At 39.7% G+C, this 25,278-nt stretch overlaps 2 protein-coding genes across 3 annotated transcripts in view; one reads left to right on the top strand and one right to left on the bottom strand.

Annotated features, from left to right (window-relative positions):
* The window catches only part of PUS10 (pseudouridine synthase 10), a 34,502-nt gene extending 17,117 nt beyond the window's left edge, over positions 1-17,385 (bottom strand). The window contains exons 1-7 of one of the 2 annotated variants that reach the window (XM_032183634.1): positions 17,345-17,385; positions 16,254-16,390; positions 14,404-14,670; positions 12,537-12,623; positions 5,351-5,385; positions 2,889-3,000; positions 1,183-1,244 (exon numbers count right to left, since the gene is read on the bottom strand). In XM_032183634.1, the coding sequence (XP_032039525.1) occupies positions 1,183-1,244; positions 2,889-3,000; positions 5,351-5,385; positions 12,537-12,623; positions 14,404-14,670; positions 16,254-16,379 (689 nt within the window). In that variant the 5' untranslated portion in view covers positions 16,380-16,390; positions 17,345-17,385. Of the gene's footprint in view, positions 1-1,182; positions 1,245-2,888; positions 3,001-5,350; positions 5,386-12,536; positions 12,624-14,403; positions 14,671-16,253; positions 16,391-17,127; positions 17,253-17,344 lie in introns of those variants that run through there. The other variant, XM_032183635.1, reaches the window with a different exon arrangement.
* A 52-nt stretch (positions 17,386-17,437) lies between these two features.
* Positions 17,438-21,900, top strand: PEX13 (peroxisomal biogenesis factor 13). Its single transcript, XM_032183636.1, has 4 exons — positions 17,438-17,587; positions 19,314-20,011; positions 20,450-20,575; positions 21,108-21,900. The coding sequence occupies exons 1-4, from the start codon at positions 17,514-17,516 to the stop codon at positions 21,401-21,403; spliced, it is 1,194 nt and encodes a 397-aa protein (XP_032039527.1). The 5' UTR covers positions 17,438-17,513; the 3' UTR covers positions 21,404-21,900.
* Positions 21,901-25,278: the final 3,378 nt, after the last annotated feature.

A 25,278-nucleotide genomic window follows, 5' to 3' on the forward strand; every position in this document is an offset into this window, starting at 1 on the left:
CATCAACGTTTTTGGAAGGTCATAAAAAAGGTACAGGGAAGATGAGATGAAAATAAGAGCTGCCATGCTTCAGAGGAAAGAAGAGCACTACAGGACATAAGAACTGATCAAGTAAAATTAAGTAAATAAGAACACAGGTATGCTGGGAACTTTTGAGTTTTTGTAGGAATGTGGGTAAAAATGCAGTTTGGCTCTAATACTTTTACATTTGCCTGGTCTTTAAGATGCTGGAAAGGAAAGAAATTCAGCAAATGCTGATAATACTTTGTTCCTAATACTAGGTCTGCCACTGAGTACGTAGTTGTTGAAAACTAAGAAGGTGGCAGACGGGGCACTCACAAATTGCCAGAAGAGGTACAACGAGGGAAATCAATAAGGGCTGCAAAGGAAATATCTCGTCTCCAGGGATGAAGTCACTACATGACGCAGAAATCAGAAGCTCTATGAGGAGCCTCTGTCTCTGTTAGGATTTAACTTGTCGTAGGAGCACAAGTGATGACACTGAGTGAAACTCAACTTTTCCAGGAAGCATCAGCAAACAGGAAGAGCAAACCTAATTATCCAGAATATACTACTGCCAGATTTTGAGAAATCAGATTCAACGGTAGCTAAATTCACAGAAATATTTTGCTTCTTTGTGTTAAAGAAGGATTTATACAGCAAAATAATCTTTGTCCTGTTGGGCTAGGACAAAGATTGTATGTGGTGGCCAGGGAACTTCTGTTTGTTTTAATCAAGCAGCTAATTTGGATGAACCCACTTCTAAACCTTCCCTCCCATCCATGAGCAGGATGAGAACAGGAAAACCTAGACATGACCTCAAAAAGATTCCCCCACCCTCAACTATGTGTTTTGAGTTTATTTTTTTGAAATGATACAGCCATGCTGAGGAGGGTGAAGAGTTTGAAAAGGGCTGAAATTCTACAACTTTTTCCAAATGTTATCCTTCCAGTCCAAATCAAAATTCTGGATGATTTTGTTTATTGGCTTTAAAGCACAGAATTAACCAGACAGAGGTGGCATAACTTTAAGCTTTGCAGCTCTATCTGAATATGAGGGAGTTTAAATGCAGGGCCCGTTCGAGTTTATAAACACTGCATATTCTCATCTGTAGCAAATCCAAACCAACAAAGTTGCACAATATTTAGATAAAGATCTTTTGTTATTTATATCAAAACTTACAGGAAACGGCACTCCTCATCTGTTTCTGGGTGAGCAAAGACCACGCTAACTTCAAACAAACTCTAAATTAAAAAAAAAAAAAAAAAAAGGTGGGGGTGGTAATACTTTGTTAAACAAACCAGGAGGATATTCTCAAGCATACTTATTGTAATACTAGGAAAACAGTAAAGAGGTAGGCAAAAGAGAAAGTAATCCACTTATTCTACAACACAGTCTAAAGAAAGACATTAAAACTTGTGCCATAATGGCATTTGCATTTCTGAAGTACCCAAAGATGATCTCAGAGCACTTCAATAACATGAGTGACCTACACATCATAGATACTGGCCCCATTTTGCACAGGGGGAATTGAGTCAGAGACAGTATATGCTCAAAGCCTATTACGGTCACTAAACTTAACACACCTTCTGGGAGAGCAGTGCCTAGCGTGGAATAAAGATAAAAACCCTGTAGTAGTCACCACTGAAGAATTTTGTCAGGGGCTTCGTTTGCAATGACTGGATGGCCTTGGGGCAAAGAAAGGCAACATGTCCTAGTGGATTGACAGCTAGACTAGAAACTCCAGTGTAATCTCAATTCTACCCCCAATTCCCTCTTTGGCCTTGGGCAAACAACACTCATTACTTCTGTTATTCAGATACCAGTATACCTCAAGAGGGCTATTGAAAAGATTGGCTAATATTCAAGTGGCTTGTAGATAAAGGGTACTACACAAGTAACTTTTATGGTACAATGGTGTCTGAAGTGGCTCAGTGCCTAAGTGTTGTAAAGCTTTTGCTAACTCAGTATGTAAGAAGTTTGTTTCTTCTTGGATCATCTTCAGGTTGACTGAGTGATTCTCTCTTCACTAAGACAAAAGGGATGCTTTCAATTAGCACTCCTGGGAAAAGACAACCTGTAATTACTACGGAAGTTGACAAATCAACTTAACGACTGAGACTAGTCCTGGGGTCAGTCCTACGGCTGATGACAAGTAAAAACTACAGACTGCTTTGTCTTCAGCAGGATTTTTAGACATGTTTGCAGAGATTTTACAGTCAAGATGATGGTGCTTCTGAATTTTCCTGACAACTTCTGAATGTCACATGTGGTCAATGTTTTTCAGAAACATTTTAGGGATGTTAGTCAGAACCTGAAAGTTGAAAATACAGTTTGAGAAAACATTCCTATTGCCTGTTTACTAGTACTGCAGGTTCCAACATGCCTATCTCTAGCAGTCATTAAAGTCAACAAGGACCAGTCTTCCCTCCTTTAGTATGTTTCAGAAATATATTCCACAGTATTTAACATGCAAGTAACCTGAAAAATTTATCTCACAAAGCGGTAAAAGTGTTGGTAGTAATAGGAGAGCAAAGAAGGAATATATAAGCATTGCTTGGTCTCCAAAAACCAAAGATCCTGGAAAAGTCTCATTTGTAAAAGGAGGGCGGGAGCCCAAGAGCAAGAGATTTAGCAGAAGACTGCAGTGGTCCCAGTATACTCAGTGATCTCTGTGTATAAAAATGGAAGTTGAACCCTTTGGCATTGAGACTTGGGGATTTCACGTTAAAAGAACTCCCCCGCTCTCCTTCCCCCTACAGTGAATATAAAAGCAGTGCAACTTGTTGATCTGTTAATGATAAAAATTGTATACATATATATATTTCTACCTATCTATACACGTACACACACACACAAAAGAAAGTGCTTTTTTATTTATACAATACCTTTCCATCAGCGGGAACACCCAACTCCTCCGACAACTGGGGATGAATAATCCACTTGTAAGCTTCTTTCAGTTGAACGATGTCATCCTTTGCCAAGGAAAGGCCCAGTTTTCTGAATCACATACATAAAGAAATAATAACTCTCACAGGAGTCTGTCAAAGATAGATACATGACATATAATATTTCTAGACAGAATTAAGTAGCTTGTCCAAGGTAAACAAGCAGTGTACAAATGAAATGGACTAACACACTAAGCGTACAGATCACAGCATGAAGGAATGAAAGGCTGCTCCGATACCTCCTGTAACAGCAGTGAAGCTTTGCACTGAATTAATAAAAAAGGCGTTGAGGAAACATTAAGGCCAGACAGGGATTCCAGGTAAGATGCTTCACAGTAAGCACATACACACATGTGGATGCTACACAGCATGATAAATCATACCATGCCATTTAAAGCAAACCCCAATTCTCAAAAATCTTTTTTTGTTTCTTTTTTTCCAACCAGATCAGTGAGACCATCAGCTCTCCAGGTGGTCACATAAGCACTTATGTTAACACAAGAAAGACAGAAGGTACATGCAGATGGAGCCAGGATACTTCTGATAGTAAATCAACATCTAGTTCAGCTTAAGTAAACTGAGTATCCGGATCCTGCAGGGCAGCACCTGTGCTATTTGCTAAGGAGCCTCTTGTCCAGGTTCCAGCCAAAGTGATGTCTTGCTTTGCCCTGTTTCTATTTGCCAGTGTTTCTTTCATTAACAATTTAAAAACAGATTATGTTTCTTCCTGTCTGAGAGAACATGCACTGAGGAAACTCATGCCAGAGTTTCATGGTAGATCAACAGTTGCAAAAGCCTTTCTAGAGTCTACACAAAGAAAAGTTTAGGAAGAGATATACAAAAAAAATATTCTTTGTTGTAAACAACCAAAAAAACACTTTTTGTAAGGCTTATTTTTTATTGTTAAAAGGACGAATCAGTCCTTCATTAAAGGAGGGCATGAACTCCAGTGGACACAAATTCCTAAGGGGAAAATTCCAGGTGAAAACCTCAGCTGAACTTGCTGGGATCTGACTCTGTAGGTACAAAACCAGGCCTTTACCACTCCATCTTCGCCCATGCAGAGGGAAGTTAAAAGAAGCAGATGCCTGTAAGAATGCCAACATGTGATTTCAAACCCCTTGCTTATGACCTGCCAAAGCAGAGCACATATCCTCCTATACAAATGGCACCAATGGCTACTCAGGCAAGATGTGCCCTCTACAAGCTAATCGCCTCTCAAGCAATTTAATGAAACAATGACTTTTAAATTAGTCTCAAAGTAGGAAGTGATTCATCAACTTTTACTCTGGCTTTCTATAAATATTTTGAAACTGTACTTCCACTCAGGATGGCTTCCACCAAAGAATAATCCAGTATCTTCAACTAACTTTGAGACAAGTGAATTTATTTTCTCTTGTCAACAAAGCCAGCCTATCCACGCAAAATGGCTCTACATGTTCTCATTTGGCCAGGAATGGGAGTGTCCCACAGTAGAAAAAAAAAATCACTCATTTATTTCAAAACACCGAGGGTAAAAAGCAGAGTCAAAACTAACTTGTTCTCACCACACTAACATCTTTCTGCTACCACAACTGACTTTTCACCATTATCTGACTAAAAATGTTCAGTCACTCTTAATGTAAGCTAAACATGATATGGTGGCAAAACAAAGAGGTCCATATTTCATTACATCGTCAGTGTACAGAACAATTCTGGCTCACAGGTGGCATCGTGGGACCTCTTGGGACGATTGACTGGAAGTTGTACAATTATATAGACAGCCTGCACTCCAAGCTGAAATGCCATGTCCCAGCTATAACCACACCACACAAGGCAAATGAGATAAGAAACCTCAATTAAGGTTAAACCGGGATACAAAACAAACCCCAGGTGCCATCTTATCCTTTGTGAGCATTGTGTAAACTGAACAATAGGATCATAACAAGACATCATCTTCTTGTCTGCACAATGTTTTATACAGACAAATGGTGAAGACTTGTCAGACAGACGACAAGATACAGCAAGACGACAAGCTGCAGATGATTTAAAAAAAATAAAAAATAAAACAAAATGACAGCATATCCTAATTCTGAATTTCCTTCTGATTAGCTTTAAACATACAAAGTAAGTTAAAATCTGAGCCAAGAATATAGGAAGTGCTTCGACATGTTCCACAATGTTAGCAGAAGCACCTTTATATGAAAGTAACTGTCTTGATCTTGAAAATACAGTATTAATTCATTAATTGCTCAAAAATTTTTATTAACGTACATATCTCAGCAGGTCCATTGCAAACCACTTATGGTTTCTCATTTCTGCTATGCTGGAAAAAAGTTATAGTAAGAGTATCTCTCCTTTCTCTCAATCTGGGGGACTCACTAGTAGATGTGATGTGAGAGTTGCCAAAAGAAATTACTCACCCCATTTCCTGTTTTACCAGCAGCCAAGCAGCACGCTATATGTCACCAGCCATGCCCAGGAAGAAGAAAAAAAAAAAAAAGCAGCTGAAATTAAGCTTCAAAATTCCAACTTTTTGAGACTGCTAGCAGAATTAAAACAAAAACAAAAACAAAATAATAATCAGAACAACAAGGAAGTATTATAATTTTAATTTAGCTTTTATCTAGGAGTTGAAGGTCAGAGTTGGTGTTTGTTCTTCCCTCTACGTAGTGACCAAAAGACCCCTGCTCTGCATGTGTGAGCTGTTTCTTACTCTGTTATTCATTCTTCCATCACCAGACTGACAGAAACACAGGTAAGCTTTTGGGGAACAGACAACTGAATCAACTTTCCATCACATCAATCGGAAGCTTGACGTATCTTTAACATATCTAAAAAAAGAGTTGATTATATGGCAGAAAGAGGGTCTTCATGGGAGACACCCTCTCCAAGTAACTTCTAGCAGTTCCTCAGACAATCTGACAGACAGAGAACTCTGGACATCAAAAAGCTGATAGTCAAAGGAAAAGACTTGAAGTGATTTTTTTTTTGCCTGTTATGCTACGCTAAATTTTCTTGTTTCTCAAATATTTTGATATTTCCCTCTTCCACTTGCAGATTTTCAATGTGCTGGTTAAAACAATCCTTCCAAAGCTAGTGTGTCATATTATTCTGTTCCATAACCCTTTGAAAAAGCTCTCACTTTTACACGCTCCTCCCTCTACATCTCCATTTATCACATCTGAAGTTTCACCCTACATTTTGAAGGAACAAGTGTATATGGCATATGATGTCAAATGCAGAAGCCCCCACCACACACTTCTTTTTTTTTTTTTTTTTTTTTTTTTCCAGAAAAACTCTTGCGTTTGAGAAACAATTGAAGATACCCAGGCAAAGCTTAAAGTTGTGCTGATATTCTGATCACAGCATTTGCATACACTGGAGGTTTAAATCCTGAACACACAAAAAGCTAAGGACTGGTTTTGTTCTACATGGGCACACAATTAGGTTTCTCTTGCTGATAACACTAGCTCCACGCTAAGAAAAAAACACCCACTTTTAAAATGTTCCTAGTGACACAGAATCCACTTGTATATCTGGCTAAACTTAAAACGAATTAATATTCCTGAGTACTAATGAGCGTTCAGTCTGCCGCTGGAGAGACCTGGGAAGTGACACAAAAGAAAATGGGAAATCCCATCTCCCTGAAACAAACTGCATACATTTCTGAGACATCAGTTTGCAAACTGACAACGAAGTCACCTCAAATCCCATCTAGCTTTAAAAACAGAACAGGCTGCATTAAAAGCAGTTTGAAACTTGTTATTAACACTATAACTAGAAAAAGACTCTGACAGCCTAAGTCAAGTGCAACTAGCAGTTATCTGCCATACAGAGAAATGAAAAAAAGCATCTGAATGGATGCTACTTGAAAACTGGTTTGGCATATTATTAAAAAAAGCCATCTAATACAGTTAGCATCCATTACAAAAAACATGAAATAAATGACACACTTGTTCTTAAGGCAATCACGAACCCTTTCCCTGAGGACTGCCCCTCATTTAAAGCTCAGCACTCAGTCAAGCAGTCACAGGCTGAATATGGAAAAGCTACAGAACAGATGAAACGCTACTAGAAACCTGAAGAAGCTGTTGGTACAAATGCTGGAATTCACTAACAATTACTTATTACACAGCATACCTAGGAAAGGCTAGCGGATCTGATCTGAGAATCTTGAGCAGATTCCACCTTGAATTCTCCTTTTCGTTTTTTCTCTTTTTCTCCCAGCTGCCCCTCTGTAGCTTTGTGCAAATCCTCCGTGAATGCCACCTTCGGCAGCTCCTGGTGTACTACTTTGAAGGGAGGTTCCAAGAAGCAATGTTTATCTTACATGAGAGACCAGAGGATAACTCAGGGACCTCAGGAGGTCTCTACCCAACCTTGTGCTTAAAACAGAATCAGCTATGTAATCAGACCAGGTTGCTCTGGGCTTTATCCAATTAGGTCTTGAAAACCTCCAGTAATGGAGACTGCCCCACTTCTCTGGACAACCCGCTGCAGTGCTGGATTGTCCTCAATCCGTGCATGGTAAATGCTTTCACTCCCCTCCTCTAGCAACCTTATTTATGTAAAAAAAAATAATAATGTAGCAGGCTCGTTTAATGTGGCCCTGCCCAGGAACATCACTTAGATGTCACACCCACAACTGGAACTCAGCAGTACAAGAGTTAACAGTGGCTGAAACAAAGGTCAAAAGCAGAATTAAAATTACCAGTGGTAAGGAAGAACAATAGAAAGATACAAAAGTAAGCACAGGGGAGCATCAGCCAACAAATCAGTGAAACACTACCAGACCGGAACACAATTAAAAAGGACCAAGAAATTGAAGACTTCCAAAGAACAGTGTTTATGCCAAAAGCTTCCAAAAGCATATCTTTCCCCAGCTTTGCTCTGGGGAGCTAGACATTTTAGAGGGGCATCTCTTTGCAGTCCCACTCACTTCTCTTTGGACTCACATATTGATCCTACACAGTGATCTATTACTTCACTTTAGTAATTGTTCAGTGATCTAGGCTTTACATTTTATCTCTGCATGCGCCAACAGTGGCTGCCACTCTCCGCACTGCAGTAAAAACATGCTAACTGAATTATTAACCTGAAGTGCATTTAACCAAAATTTTAAATTTGACCTCAAATGGCCTTTGTATTAGGTCTTTCCCTGCTAACAACCACCGTGCCACATTAAGACCGGTGTTACACTACTTAACTAATTGAACCAGTGCTGTTTACGCAGTCTGAACGCCTGAGTGTTCTCACTGTCCTCTGAATTCCAAAGCCAAGCTGTTTGTCTTGAAACAACTACAGTGGAAAATTAAAAAGAGCAGGTTTCAATCTGTGGACTCCATAAAGGTGACTGCACAACCATATACACACATGCAATGTCCAAAACCGAGTCCCTATCTCTAAAATAGTGAAGATCACTGATCTACATTCTTCAGCATCTTAAATCCCTTCCCCGTCTTTCATTCTTCATATATGATATATATGGTGCTGTAAGAATAAAAACATCCTCCCCCTCTACCCCATGCTCTGTCAAAATAATTACTCTCTGTTGTCAAGGAAATAATGAAGAGGTTTGAAAACATGTATCGAACTTTTAGGAGCAGAGCCAGGATCACATCATCTTTTGGTTGAAATCCGAAGGAACCAGATCATGTATCACTTTTACATGCTGATAGAGGAACTCAATCAAAAAATGTCTATCATCCTTCCTCTGGTACACCTAAAAGAACGAGAAAAATCTTAAAAACAGTGCTAGAAATATTAAGGGGAAAGAGGGATGGTGGAGAGAGAATACAGACTTTGTTAGCAACGTGATCCACAAATCAGCACAGCACTGAACAAAATAAATATGGTTGTATTGATGGAATACTGTTTACTCAAATTCAGTGTGATTCATTACAGTGCATATGTAGACAGTATGAGTAAGACTGCTTCACAAAATGCCATGAAGTATATTGTAATCTTGTTTGCATAATAACCCAGATAAAATCATAAATAAAAACAGTTTCCAATTGAATTTCCTTGAACATACATCTGAACTAGAAAATATGACAACTGCAGAGCCAGGTCTAGAAATCTGCCTTTGACAAATGCCAATTTAAACAATCTCAAATTCCTTGATTTAAGGCACAATGAAGGTTTGGTACTCCGTCGGGTGGCTAATATCACTCCCTTTCCCTGTTTTCTAGGGGCACAATTACAAACTAGAGAACACTTCTGCGTGTCAGAAAACCAACTGTGCTACAATAAGACCACAGGTCAAATCTCATCTCCCCTCTCCTGACTTCAAAAGTGAAAAGAAAATTAAAGAAATTACTTTTCCCTTTCAGTTAAGGCAAAACAATAGATTAGGGTACTGTGAGCACAGAAGCCAAAAGATCCCAAATTCCAAATCACATTCAACCAGTCCCTCTACTCCTGTGCCTTAATTCCCCTGCTCCGCTCTTTCCCAGCTGTATGCGAAGCAGGGGATCGGATCCCTCTACTTCATAATTACTTTATGTTTGTGAAGTGGTTTGAAAATGAAAAATGCTCATTACAGAGCTCAAGCCTGCAGGGCAATGCTTAACAGCAAACATATTTCTGAAATACACTAGCACAGGCACTATATTGATTACAAGCTGCAGGATATTATTCTAATGCTATCTGAGGAATCACAGTGGCAACTGTTGAAATACCATGTGCAATCCCAGCCACAGCGTTTTTTCTCTGTATTAGAAAAGAGCTTCGAGATGGGGAATTCCATGATGAGGTATACGCAGTCCTACAGGGAGTAATGACTACAGATGCTATTTGCATCAATGTCCTTGTAGCAAGTACCAGGATGATGGATCACAACTGAGACTACAGACACAGCTAACAGTTACCCTTTTGAAGGGCATGACTCACTTCAAATTCTAATATAGTTGTCTGACATAAACTTGGGACTCTTGTATTTATGATTTATTTTAATCAAACATCCTACTTGTAGGAAGAGGTGATAGCTTCCTTGCATTACAGATACAAATGCTATGCAAATGTAAATTTTATGTCCCCCTATTCTTCAGCTCCTGTCCTACATTTTAGGCTTGGCAGGATGACAACCGTCATAATCAAAGTAGTTGGAGGTAATATTAAAAGGCAGTTTCTGATTTTTTTAAAGTAAGTCAGAGAAAATCTGTGTGTCATACAAAAGGTCAATGGGAGGGAGTCCGTCTTTGGGGTGTCCTTTTACAATAAAATTACACGTGTTCTTGTAGAGTGCAGCTCAAAGAATTAATAGCAAAATTTAACAAAAGATCATCGTTTAAATACAAAATTTCTTGAAACATGGCAACTTCTATTACCTGCCGCTTTTTTGTAACTATAAAGCAGGAACTGTTTTCACCACTTAGTTTTTGAAGTGGTACGTGGATAGGTGCTAAACAAAAAACCATGATTTTCAACGCGCTCTCTCTCATCACCACCATCAACCATTTTCACCTCTCCATTTGGAACACCGCTGCACAAACAGCTGCTTTAGCATTTGGCAAGACTGAAGGTGTGCAACAGCAAAGACAGCAGGAACCTCCTAACATAGACCTGCTTCCAGCTGAACTGAAACTGTTTCCAAAGAGAACATATTTTTAGAGCTTCCCACTCACTCATCTCATTCAACCTATTCATTTCTGGACCCACCCCACAGCTTTTATTCCCTTTGTTGTACCAAGCACTGTAGTATTGTTTGTTTGCTTCAGCATAAGACCCAGAAACCTTACCTGGAGCAGACGGACAGCTTAACAATTACATCATCTCGCCCCTTGTATCAAACTAACAGTTTACTGCGCTTAGAAGACAAAGTTATTATAAAGTAATACATCTGGGTTTCTACCAACCACATTTGTCAAGTCAGTTTTCCCAGTCCACACCGAGAATCATCAAGATTTCAGTGAGCAAGAGGAACTCTCTGAAGCAAACTATTATTTTTTTGCAAAAACATTCGCAGCCAAGACGGCCTCAAAACCAGAGAGGAACTCATGCCCTACTTGCTCAGACCAGCGTGAGAACATCAGTGAGCTAGAACTGCAATGCAATAACTCCCTCTACCGAGGCATTCTGGTAAAGACCCGCAAGGACACTGCAAAAGAACAGCAACACCTAATTTTTCTCTCCTTGCCTCCTAGTTATATACATAAGCTATTGGGAAAAAATATATTTTTAAGCTAGATCACTCACTGTCACTACAATAAATAGAGTAAGGAAGGTAGACTGGGAATTGAAAAGACCTGATCAGTGGCACCCTGAAAATAATAAGGCTTCTCTTTTTTTTAAAACAAACAAACAAACAAACAAACAAACAAAAAAACAAGTTAACACTTCTGTGCTTAATTCTGGGAATTAATTTGGAGGAATTCTGACCAACATTTGGCGTTCTGCAAATGCATGCATCCATGTACTTACCTAGCCTGAAAGTACTTTTTTTTTTTATTTTTGATAAATCTAATTTTTTGGATGACCATAAAATGAAATGAGAGTAAAGAGAGTTCAACCAGACAGAAAGCCCAAACCAATTTGTTCTGGTATTATTGTACCAGACATAGTGACAGCTCAGGTAAACACCCCAACCATGCTTAATTTTGGATAGGAAGTAGACGGTCTGATGTGCAATCAGCTTTAGAATCAGAACACATGTCAGCACAACACAGTTATTACACTGCCACTTGCCTGAGAAGCAAGAACTAATGGTACTATTCAACAATAAAAGTGCACTAGGTAGTTAAACCATCAAGCTGTGTGGAATGAGATCAGTCATCACCACAGATTTTTATGCAAATCAAGGAAGACTTCATTCTTAAGTTTCTACTACATCTTACTATGGGAGGCACCTATTTTAAAGATTTCCATGCTGCCCTTTGTATTTTTGCATCATTTTATATTAGAAAGAAAGGTAACACTGTAAAACATCTCACAAGTCAGCAAAAATTGTCGCTTGATTAATCAAGTTATACCATACTTAGTATCCTCCCTCCATTGGCAAAGAAATTATCAGGGTTATAAACTTCCCATGTTATCATTATCTTTAGTAATTAAATGTCTGAAATTTAAACAATTTAGGTTTGATTAGAATTGCCATCAAAATCAGCAGTTTTACAACTCCAGACTTTCAACGATGCCCAAGACAGGTGACTACTGAAATATGTATTTTTACATCGTTTAAAATGCTGTGGAGTTAAAGAGTTCATCTTCAAATTTCTTCATTTGTATTCTGCCGTACCAATTATCATTTATTTCAGGAAAGGCACCAGCTGTGCAATTCCTTCTCTAAGAAGATCCACAAAGCAGAACAGGCATCTGTACCACAGGGAACAATACACTAAGGGTTTGAGAAACTCCTCTTAGTTTTTCAGATGTAAAGTAACTCCTGGACTAACTGAAAACTGAAGTAACTCAGACACTTTATTAATTATAATAATACTCAGCAAAAAGGAAGGGGTGAGCAGACTTCACTTCTAACATGTTTTAGTTTGATTTTTAATTGCTATTATTTAAAAAAAGCAAACAAACACCAATCTCCAGTTCATACCTTTCACAGTTGCTTTCCTTAATACGCATTTAAGTTATGAAAATATATTTGTAAAAACTTACCTCCCTAACAGACAGCTGTGGGGGTAGTGACACAGAAAATACAAAACTGGTGAACTGATAGTCAGCAGATTTAACCTTTTCACACACCTATAAGAGAAGGATTTTAATATTAAACTACAGCAATGAAAGTGAGTTGATAATCTTTTAGGATATTCTTTATTCTAGCATCATCACTGTAAATCCATATTAATACACACTCAGGTAGATGCCAAGCATACAAACTAGACTAATCCATGATAATTTATTGAAATACAAGCCCTTTTTTAAAAGGGAAACAAACAAACAAACAAGAAACAGATGACACTAATGAACTGTTATCCTTATTGCTGTGGCATTATGAAACAACAAAACTCATTATTTTATGGTTAAAACCAATTGTATACATAAATTTTGGTGTAAGGCATTACACCACAGTGACCAAAGTCTAGAACAGGTGACTCAGAATATTTTTCTTCGTGGCACTGATAAAACTCTGTGACAAAAATGTTTAAGGTCCTGGGATAAGACAGAAACAAACGGGTTTCCACAGTAAAAATTCAGTCTTCAAAGTAACAGAATAGAACGGAATGTTTCATCTTTCAGTTTACAACAGAACACCTACATTTTCTTGGGATTACTATACAACCACTACAAATAAGTAGGAACGTCGCCTAGATTTCTACTGTGCTTTGATACAAAAATCATGTTTGTCACTGGAAATAAAGCAAGAACCCAAACAGGCATCAAGCTTTTTCAAGTAAGCTAGTGAAAACTGATGGCTGCATGTCTCTACTGGAAGGAAGCTTAAACACACATGGAGGAAAAAAAAATAAATTCAGTGATTTTAGTGAATATTAACAAAGACTAATTACGAGCTTTCAAGATGAAATCGACATCTCAAACAAGGAAATTTCCTCATAAGAAAAACAGGTTTTGTGGAGCCTGTAACAAATGCTGTGAGATTTTCCATTGCTGTGCAAGAGTGTATCTCCAAAACAAGTCTTAAACGTAGGTTCAGTAAACATACATGCACTCTTTCAATGGAAACAAAAAAGAAATATCACACACTTCAACAGAAACTGTATATTACACTTTCTATTTAGTTCTAGTTTTTATACAGTAATGCTATTAAACCAAATTCTTTCCTATTAAATCTCAGTTAGACTCCTCCAATGCAAGTGGAATTTTTCAAGCTGACATTTAGGTTTGTCACATAAGCAATTTCATTGCTCAGAGATGTTCACGATGCTCATTATGCCCGTAACTCTCTTATTTCATATTTCCTCCAATATCTGCAATCTGTTGTATCACCAAAACATTTTCTTCCTTTGTGACTTTCTAAATAGTACTATATGGTAAAGAAACACTCCTGCTATATTAGGAACACTTAGTCAAGCTGAAGAGCTCACTGCATCTGATGCCCCCCTCATTTTACCTTTCCATAGCAAAAAGCGAACAGAGATCATCATTTACAGTGAGGTTTTATTTGTACTCTAAGCAGCTGAACCTCAGCTTATCTCCTAACCTCGCGTAACTACGTATCTGTTAATCTTTTTCTTAGGAAAAAAGGTTTCTATCAGTCATTCCATTGCACCTGCACTGCTATTTTTGAAGTTACATTATGAGAAACCCTGGGTAAAATATGGTCACACTGACAAATTCTATTTTGCAGCTGCAGGAGAGGTATGCAAACACTATGCCAACGAGCAGTACGTAGTTGAATGGCGCCACCTACATTTCAAATATTCTAAATGGATAAATGCTTTGCTCTTTCTCTCAGTTGTTTAACTGCATGTACGGTGTTTTTAATAACCAACTCCATGCTGCAGGCCCCAACATACAAAAGCTCCTAAAAAGTACACGTATGGATTAAAAACTGGTTATTTACCCTTTTGACAAAGTCTGCCTCGCAGAACTCCTGAAGAATTCCCAAACACACATTGCAAACCTCCACAGTCGAGTTCTCCACAGCAGCACTGTCATCATTAACCAAAGGAACATGCTTGAGCACTCCATTCTGGTTCAGATCATCAGGCACCTCTTCTGTGTGTTCAAGTCTGATTCGCTTACATGGTGGATCAACTATGCCAAAACCAGCTGCATCTTCTTGTTGTTGATTATTTTTTAGGAATTCTGTCAGATCCTGCATCAAATCCTAACACAAACAAAAGGATCGTACTGTTGTTGATTGCTTCTCTTTTATCAAATGCTGTAAAAAGCACTTACAAACACAGCTCTAAAAGGCAGTAGCAACCACCCAACTTTAGTCTTTGTGTACGTAATTAATAACTTTTAATTTATACCAAAAGACATCTGCACAGTTAAAAAAGCTACAAGCTGTATTTTTGTCAAAATGTTACCCAAAGACATTGATTTTTGCTGAACAGACTTCTTTGCCATCCAAGAAAAGCGGTAACATTTCACAGACTGACTTGCAGAAATTCATTCATCTTCAACCCCCTTGCTATTCAATGAAAACCAGTGTTTATTGCCTTTTTGTCACTTAGATTATGTCAGAATTTAATTATCCCAACTCAATTAGCTAAGAATGACTAGGAAGACAGTTGGCCACTACAGTATGAGAAGAAAATGAGACCAGATAAATGTGAGGGAGAAATTAAATACACGTGACAGAGGAGGAACAACTTCATGTAACGAGAGAAGCCTACAAATATTCAAGGGTGTGCTGGTGAGGAGAGAGAATTAACTACATCCGAAATTTAGGAAGGATGACATATAGAGATAAGATATAGTTCAGAAAAAAAAATTTATTAAAACACCTCCAACACAAAAGACAGCAGTTACTGTGTTGTTACAACTCAGTAGGAAAATTGGATAGAGCTGCAAAAGAATGAAAACCAGCATACAGAATGAACACTTGTCAAATGATTGATAGAAAATGGAAAAGGATAAAGAAGATAAATTTGAAAGATGAATTCTGGAGCATCTAAACTTGAATAAAGGTAAAAAAAAAAAATAAGACAAACACCATAAGATGCAAGCATAAAGACAAGGGATTGGACCAGGTATATGGAAATGTATATTTGGCCTACGTGATGATACCTCAGAGAAACAATATGGTAGAGGAGCAAATAGCCAAAACCAAGCTGAGAAATGTCTAATACAAGAACATAGGCAAGAATGATTGTGCACAACTAGGAAAAATTTGGAGAATGTTGAATTTCAGCAGTAAGGTCTACTAAACAGGATGCCTAATAACACTCAGTTTGTCTGAAAATGGTAGATTTATCCTTCACCTTGTTGGGCCATTTTTTAGTTAGAGTCCGCCAATCAATTCTATTTAAATAAAGAGGAAGTATGAGGCAAAAGTACACAGATGGTTCCTTCTCTGTATTAGCTGCAGTGACCCACAGCCTCTTTGCTGCTTAATACATTAAAGGAAAAATAAAGGAGGGAACGGTCATAGCTGCACTGCTTAAGAAGGGATAGATCCGTGCTCTGCAGAAGCTACTCTGCCCTGTTTACCGGTGTTTCCAGGTAACGCGTAGCAACTTTCACAGTCAGTGTTAACATCAAACCCACAACAATTCTTGTATTCTACCATTCTCATCAGTTCTCAGATTTGCACAGTGTAGCAGTCATTCTCCATAACTCATTTTGCAAAGCATTTTCCTCTCAGGCAAAGAACCCGAGCATGCAACATCGTCTCCAATGGGTGTGCAAAGAGCACTGCGTTCCTATGTTCACACATTCTAATTAGGAATACAAAGAACAAACCTTGTATGGATGTCTATAAAGTGTCTGTGATCCCACACGGCAGAACCTGAAAATACATCGTGGGCAAGTGCCAGTGTTCAGTAATAGCTGAACAATTGGTTTGTCCTTTTCTGTTAGCGAAGACATGCTGGATAATTCTAAAATTAAAAGAAAAAAAAAAAAAAAAAAAGGATAAACATAATTCAGCAACTCAACAATAAAAGGACTCAATTAGCTCCCAGTGAGGTACTCACCCTTACTGGCTATCTAGGAAACTTGAGGCCGCATATAACAACTACAATTGTTCATACCAAAGGTTCAATTAGTCTACTGTCTTCCAAAGCAGGGATAAACAGATATGAGAGGAAAATGTGTGTGTGCAGGGCATATTACCTCTGTGTCCAGTTATCCCTGCTTTGGGTGACTTTTCTGAGCTGCTGTCATTTGTCTGTGGGTAAACTAACAAATCTTTCCTCCAAACCTTCTCTTCTGTCTCCCATAGTTTTGTTGTTGCCTCTGTAACATCTTTTATCAACTAAATTTCCACAAGTCTATTGCTCGCTGGCGAAAGACCTGATTTTATTTGGGGCTTAGCTCCTCCAGGCAACATTTGGTGTCACCCTCGGCGTGGTGTGGCAGGGTGCATTGGCACTCCCCACGCCACCCACGGCGCGGTACACACCTGATGTCCCTCGCACAGCGTTAGAAACACCTCAGTCACGGAAGACCTTCAGAGAATAGGAAAAGTTATTAACTCAGTTAATTTTCCACGAGATGGGGATTCTTTATGGCGGGCGATAAAAACGAGGAGCACGTAGAAAGCTCGAAATTCTATTTTAGAAGGAAAAAAAAAAATAATAATGATAATAATTCAAAAAAAAAAAAAAAAACGTACTTTGGGGAAACACACGGGCTAACTTAATTCAGCTTCCTGCCACCTGAACGCGGCCGTGCCGACGCCTCACTCCCTCACCGCCAAGCCCCGGAGACCCAGCAGCGGGGAGCCGGGGAGCTTCCTCGGGACCCCCCCGCTGCTGAGGCGGCTCCCGGAGCCTCTCCCTCCGCGCCCCGCTCCTGGCGGCCGCCATAAGGCCGCGGGCAGCCGCGCTCACCTCGATCCGGGCGGGCGGCAGGGCCGGCCGAGGGCCGCGCAGAGGCGGTGCAGGGCGGAGCGGAGCGGAGCGGAGAGGAGAGGAGAGGAGCTCGCTGCTGCCGCACCCGCCCGCCGGGGGCCGGGCCGGGCTGTGCCGTGCCCACAGCCGGGCCCGCAGCGAGGCGGAGATGGCGTCGCAGCCGCCGCCTCCCAAGCCCTGGGAGAACCGGCGGCTGGCGGGCAGCGTGGCGCCCGCCTTCCAGTGAGTGCGGGGCAGCCGGGGGTCGCCTGCGGTCCTGCTGGGGACGGGGAATGGGGTCGGGGAATGGCGCCGGGCGGCTGCCTAACTGCCATCAGCCCCCCCCCCTCCCGGCTGCCTTCCCTGAGGGCGGCTCAAAGGTCGGGCCGGAGCCTGAGGGGGCTCCGTGGGGCTCGGGGTGGGCTGGGGCCGTTCGCCGGAGGTTTTTGGGGAGGAGGGAGGGTGTGCGCCGTGGGGAACCGGCCCCGGGTGGGGAAACACGCCGCTCGGGCTCGGGAGGCCGTGGGGGTGCGTGGGCCTCCCGGGAGAGGCGGGCAGGGGAATGGGGGCAGCTGGCCCCGCTGCCTGCTGTCAGCAGATACAGCGCGGGATGGTGTACAACATCATTATTATTATTTTTTTTTAACCAGAAATCAAAGCTTGGTGGGTGAGGATCAGCCTTGTTTTTCACTCGGTGCCCGTGGTAGCAGTTAGAGGGAAAGTGGGCAAAAGGTGAGCCCAAAGCCGAAGGCCAGACCGGGTGCAGCTCCCAGCAGCAGGTTTCTGCTCGCACCACAGGCTGCAGCTCGCCGGGTAGAAGTGTAACGTTATTTTTCCTGGGTGGGATTATCTGGTTCGTTTTAAATTGCTTCAAGGAGCTTAAAAGTGAGGTGTCCTAAAGCGCCTGTTGGGTGCGTAGCGTCTCCTCTGTGGTAATACCTTATTCTTGTTTCTGTTTTTAATTGTTAGGAGAGTTAAAGTCTTAAGATGGAAGAAGCGAACATGATGAAGATACAAATATTATGCTCTGCTTTGCCAGCTGTAGGTTTTGCTCAGAGGAAGTTGTTTTGTATCTTAGGTGTAACTTACAATAGCAAGTGTGTTTCACACTGAAAAGAGCAAAAGCTGGCACCTGGTTGATAGAATTCAAATACCGCCCTAGTTAGTGCTCAGAGACTTACTGCAAAGGGCATAGGTAAGCCAACTGAAATTTACAGGCATGCAAATGGCCAGAAGTTCATTTAATTAAAAATAAATAAATAAATAAAAATAATGATTGACTTATAACACCTTTTCTGCTAACTGATAATAGATTTAATCTCTAAATGTTCTGCATAAAGGTGATTAGAAAGGTTGGGGAGAGAAGGTAAAGCAGGGGACCCTAAGGCCTTGCATATGCTGTATAATTGTTTGGATTCTCAATTAGGTCACACCTCCCCCTTCTCTAGGGGTGGATTCAAAGGAGTTGTCAGGCTTCTTTCCTGCTGTACCACTGGCTTATTATCTAGGAGAGATGAGAACAAGTATTGGAAATAAAGCTTTCATATTGCAAAATATTCTTGGTTGCATGTGCAAGACAGCCTTGCATGAAGATAAACAACTTTGGTGTTACAGCAGCAGGTGTGATAGATCTGGATGCAGCGTTTCCTGCTTTCTTAGTCTATATGATAAATAAGCTGAAGGTTTTTCCATCTGTATGTTTCAGTTGGGTTGCAGTTCCATCCTTACAAAGAATATCTCTTTTTTTTGTTTGTTTGTTTTTGTTTCGTTTTGTTTTTCCTAAAAGACTTGTGTTTCTTGGCTGAATTTTTTACTTCTTACAAACATTGTGCAATGTACTGGCTACTAAGTTCCTCAACCTGACACTACTGAAATGCGCGATCATATTTATAGTTAGTCAAGACCTCTGAGGAAAATAAAACTGCAACCTTATTTTGAGTACTGATCTTGATTGTCTGAATTTGTTTAGGTCTCCTGACTTGGGTGACAACTTGCTGACCAGACCTGGACACCCCACAGTTGCACGAATACCTCCACCTATTTTGCCAAGACCATCACAGCAAACAGGAAGCAGCGGTCTGAGCACTTTCAGGCCAGCCTACAGCAGTTCTTATACTCCAGGCTATGGTTCATATGGAACCTCTTTTTATGGAAGCTATAGTCCTTACAGTTATGGATACGGTGGTTTGGGTTATAACCGCTTTCGTACAGATGATATTCCTCCCAGCAGGTTTGTTCAGCAGGCTGAAGAGAGCAGCAGAGGCGCCTTTCAGTCCATTGAAAGTATCGTGCACGCGTTTGCCTCGGTCAGCATGATGATGGATGCTACTTTTTCAGCTGTGTACAACAGTTTCAGAGCCGTGTTGGATGTAGCCAATCACTTCTCCCGCCTCAGAGTGCACTTCACAAAGGTGTTTTCAGCTTTTGCTTTAGTAAGAACTATAAGATATCTCTACCAACGTCTGCAGCGGTTACTAGGTTTGCGGAAGAGCTCTGAGAATGAGGATTTGTGGGCTGAAAGTGCGGGGACAGTTGCTCGTGTTGGTCTTGAAGACAAAGCAGCTAACTCAGCAAAATCCTGGCCTATTTTCTTGTTCTTTGCTGTTATAATGGGAGGTCCCTATCTGATTTGGAAACTGCTTTCTACATACACTGATGAAGAAACAGGTAAGATAATCTGCTGTGTGAGAGAAGTGCAGAGTATATGTTCACTTAGTTATCATGTGTACGGATTAATCTTATATTTCAGTAATGGAAGTTAACAGGTACTGGGGAACAATTTTAGGCATGTGGTACAGGTAACGACCTGTCTAAATAGCCTACTCTTGAGTTAGGTTACAGTTTCTTGGTATGCTTTGTGTTATTCAGAAATCACAGTTTCTTTCTATTTCTGTGTCCTTTGTATAAGGTGTGTCAACTGGGGAAGAGAGGGGAAGCTATTGGGTGGGTTTGTCTCACCAAGTCATGATTTGTTTGTTACTGCTGACAGTTTTCTGTCAGAGAAGTTTTAGCAAGGCAGTTAAGGTGTTTCCTCCATTTTTATTTTATTAAAATCAAACAAGTACTTAATTCAAAGCAAGTAACTTCATTTCTATTTGGAAACAGTGTCTAGTAACTGGGCAAGTGGTGAAGATGATCATGTAGTTGGAAGAGCAGAATATGACTTCAATGCGCTTTCAGAAGAAGAAATTTCTTTCCGTGCTGGTGACATGCTCAAATTAGCACCCAAAGGTAAACTTTTTTGTTTTGTTTTGTTTTCTGATCACATGTGAAATAAGTTACATGTATATTGTTACAGTCTGAAACTGGGGGGACATAAAACCAAAACACCTTGTTGGACCCAACTCCTCATCTCTACTGCTTTTTTTTTTCCATTAGTTATTACACATGTTCTAACAAAACTTACTGAATAATTTTATTCAGTTTCCCTAAAGTACGACGCAGCCTAAGCTTACTCAGGGAGCACTGTGTGGTTACCCTCGTGGCTATTTTTCTTCATGTGTGCTGTACAACAGTGAAAAATACTTTTCCTGTGGAAAAAATCTGGTGGTGTCAACAACTTCAGCCTCACAGTGCTCCTCAGAATACCTCACTTACGCAGATCCTAGTTGTTATTCTTGTGAACTAATTTGTATCTGCGTTTTATCACAGAGTTATTTTCTCTGCATGATTAGTTGTCCTCTACCTCTGGTGTATTTGTACCTCAGCTGCAACATATTTTGAATTGCTTTGTAACTTAGTGCATTTGTGTTTTCTTCTTCAGAACAACAACCCAAAATCCGTGGTTGGCTTTTGGCTAGTTATAATGGCCACACAACAGGACTTGTGCCGGCTAATTACATCAAAATACTGGGCAAAAGAAGAGGTAGGAAAACAGTGGACCTGGAAAGGATTACGGAAAAACGGCCATCCTTTGTCGGCACACCTGATAGGGGATCTGCTGCTGCTGTGACTTTAGAGGAACAGGAAGCTGCTTTTGATTCTGTTTTTGCTGGAAGTAGTAAAGTTCCTGTTGCGTCTGACTCCACTGTAGTCAGTGGAGAGAAACAGGGACTCTAAGGCACTTTCATCAATGAAGCAACTGAACTGTGTTCTATTGGTAAAACCTAGGGTATGTTGAAAATCTGTATTGTAGTGGAACACTGATGGGTCTTTACCAGTTATTGCTGCTACTGACTGGTGAAGGGATGGAGAGGAGATTGCTCAAATTTGTATTATTTATTTTTGATTGACCTATGGCTGTATAGTAGTGACTCTACCCAACCACCTGGCAGCAGCTGTAAGATCTTGAGTCAAGCAAAGTTGAGGCGCTTATAACAAAGCAAACAAACAAATGAGGACTGACCGGTTTTTGTTAAGTAGACAAAATGTTGATGAAATCTGGAGATTAATGTCCAGTCTTCATTGGAATGTCAGCTTGACAAGATGCCACTTCAATAAATGTGCAAAGGGGAAAAAATGGATTTCTGTGAAAAGCCCTCCAGAACTGGAGGCTGAGGATGATAAAAGAGCAATAGTGCATTGTTTTCTTCCGAACGGAATAGGAATTGCAAGAGTTTTACATGGCACAGCTGAATCATTAGATCTCAATTGCTTGCTTTTTGGTAAGAAGTAGGGCTTCTGTCATAAAGACCTCGTGAAAAAGAAAGGGGGGTACCATGAAAGATGGATTAGGAATTACAGAGGAAGAACAGTGAGCCTTCAGCAGTAGTTCCAACTTTATTATTATAATTGTTATTATTAAAAGAGCATTAGAATGAAGGGCATCACTTGGTCAAGCACTTTCCAGGGCACTTACTGTCATTACCTTCTGTAGTAAACTAATTTATCATCATCGCTCCTAGCCATGTTGCGTTGTAGCCTGTTTACTGCCTGTCAATAGCCTATCAACTGCCATCTGCATCTCAGTGTATTTTGGTTCTTTGTGTTGTTTTTTTTTTTTTTTTTTTTTTTCTCCAAGAATGTCAAAATACCTATGCTGCATTTTTAGTGCAGCAGTAATGCTTTGAAGTGTGAGGGGGGGGGGACTAACAATTCCACTGAGTGGCAAAAAAAAAAAAAGAGTTTCTTGTTTAGTTGTCTCAGTTAGCTAAGTTCTTGGAGTTAACTCTTTCTGCTGCCTTTCAGGTGGTTCATGTTGTATCTGCCCATACTAATTGAGGGCTCTGGTTTATCAAAAGCCATAAAAGCATTAAGACTGTTCCAAGCGCTTGGTACTTCTTTCACATTGGTGTTTGAGAATTCAGTATTTCAAATACAGTTTTTCTTAATGAAGCAAAGAATAACTCTTTTCCTTGAATATATATATGTGTGTGTGTAATATATGCATATATATAACATGTTGAGCTTCTGAAGGTTAGAGCGGTGGATAAAATACCTGAAGCTTATCTTTATCACTAAAATAGCTTTTCTTATTTTAAAGGTACTCAAAAGTATTAGTAAAAGTAGGACATGCCCTTTGCTTAATTGATCAAGTAGTTTCAATTTGACTGTTTCTACTGAGATCTTCAACATCCATTACGTATTAGCAGAGCTTTCAATATTTATACTTTAATTGCATTTGCTGGCCTTGAGTTACGAGAATTCTGTTTACCACGACAAGTCTCTGACAAGGAAAATTGAAGGGAGCATTGCATTATTGAGGTAGGGTGGCTGAAAAGATGCATCTTGTGCTGGAACCTTGGATTTTAAAGTAACCTCTGAATGGCTGCTGATAACAAGCAAGAATTGAAGTGGTTGTGCTCAGATATTGGGAGTAACCATTTTTACTAGATTGTTAGATCCTCAAGTGCAGAGGAAAAGGAAAGAGTAGTTTAAAGGGGAAATGGGAAACTAAAACTAGGTTTAAAACAGAACACGTTCCTGAGACATTTCTTTGTGTATCAGGGCACTGAAGAATTTTTTCTATATTTGGAAATAACACCTGTTTTTGAATAAAATTAGCAAACAACCCTGAAATATAAAAGGTGGGGGGAATGAAGTTGTTCAGTGTACAGTTCTGCTTACAGTGTGTATTCATGGAGGGAATTAGTTTACTGTTGTGAGTTTTAACTGATGGACTGTCAGCCTCTCTTGTGTCAGTGGAAGACTTCAAACAGGAAGGGTCTTTTAAATAAATGAATAAATGAAACCCAAACTTTTTTTTGTGGAATATCCATTCAAGTAGACTTACGTTTATCTGATCAGAACAAGTCGGGAAGACAGTACCTCAATGTTCATCAGAATCCTTAAAACTACTGATTTTTAGAAAGATGGATTTAACTCTCACATTTCAGGTCATAATATTTTTGGAAACTTTTAGTAGACAAGTAGGTTATTAATGACTTGTCTTTACAGGAGTTCAACTTTACCAATCACTAACAGTCATAACTACATCTGCTAAATCTTGTCAAAAGTTTTTATTCTTTCAATCTTGTGATTAATGGGAAAAGAAGGCTCTGAGGAAATGAAGTTATTTAGCTCACAATTAGCTGTATTGGTTGCAGAAGGGTGTTAAAAAATAATTGAAGTAAAATATATACTGTTTTAAGATTTAGATTTTTTTCTTTACATGTACAAACTAGTGTTAGGAAAAGGTGTGAATTTCATTGCCTCTATCTCTGCCTGTATGTCAGCCTAGAGAAAAAAACATCTCAGTGGATGCTGATTGGAAAAAGAGAGGCTGAGTGACAGGCTGCTCAGGACTTGCCCAACTTCAGAACAGCGAGAAGACTAAAAGGAGCAGATGTGGCTCCACCTGAAGTACGGAGGTTAGGAAAGAGGTGCAGTCGAAATAGTGCCGATCTTACGTGTTAGGCAATTGACTCTTATTTTAAGATCTGTAAGTATTAAGTTACCTTTATTATTCTTTGGAACTACTTATATACCTGTAGCAGATCAAGAAAGTTCTAACAGATGTACAGCATTTGCTTATATAAAATTTTAGTTTAATCTTTTTCTTGAATGTTACTATAGACTGTTTAGCATACCAACCATTTTGTGCTTGAATACTGTCTGAACTAATGACAACTGCCAATGTTGACTGGTTCTCTGGGTGCTAGCAGTACATGACCGTGCACATGTTCAAAGCTTTGCTCAGGTTTCTGACAAATAAATTATGAACACTCCTTTTGTCTAGTAGAACTTAATAACATCTTCCCTTTTTTGCACAGGTTCAAAAAATTCCTTATGTGGAACTAGACTGCATCTGAGCTAGTAAGATGGTTTTTACTTACTGATCATCTTGGTGAAATGTACTAGTCAAGTAAATACAAAAAAAAAAAATAGTTTCTTGTAAATCTGATTTGTTAGTGAAAATTTTCCGAAAGAAGTTTAAAGTCAGTAACCAACACAATGACTTCCTTGACACACCACTGCTGTTGTAGGAATATTCTTGTTGGTGATAGAAGGGGAACTGCATTTATTTTCCAAAACACAGATACTTTTTAAGTAGCTCCATTTATTTTTTTCATCGGTACAGGTGTGGCAGTGCGTTAGGGTTTGCCAATACTCTCACGCTGTGACGACAGGCAGTAATTGTGTTGTGTCCAAGGTGCTGACCATGCACTTTTTTCCCCCTTTGGCCTGCTGGGGGTGGTTCTTTTGCAGGATGATTTAAAGCAGGCCTGGGGTGACAGTGCTGCAGCTGGATAATCTCTCCCAGAAACAAATGCACTTCAACGTCCAGTTTTATTGACACAAGCATGGCGTGGTGTCAGTAATAATGTCAGACGTTTTTAATACTACTTCGTGGTATTAAGGTTTTGTTAGTTTTGAAGTAAGTGAAGAAAAAACATGGGGCAAATGACATTTGTTATGCTATCAAAGGCAATCTTTAGGATTTATTTTAGAAATGAAAGCACTTCAGTGTGCAGAGCTACCTTTGAATTACTGGTAACTGAACAGACATAGGCTTTAAACTGTCCAAGGGGTAAAATTTGAGTTAGTGAGTCTTT

Source organism: Aythya fuligula, chromosome 3, assembly GCF_009819795.1.
Source record: "Aythya fuligula isolate bAytFul2 chromosome 3, bAytFul2.pri, whole genome shotgun sequence".
NCBI lineage: Eukaryota > Metazoa > Chordata > Aves > Anseriformes > Anatidae > Aythya > Aythya fuligula.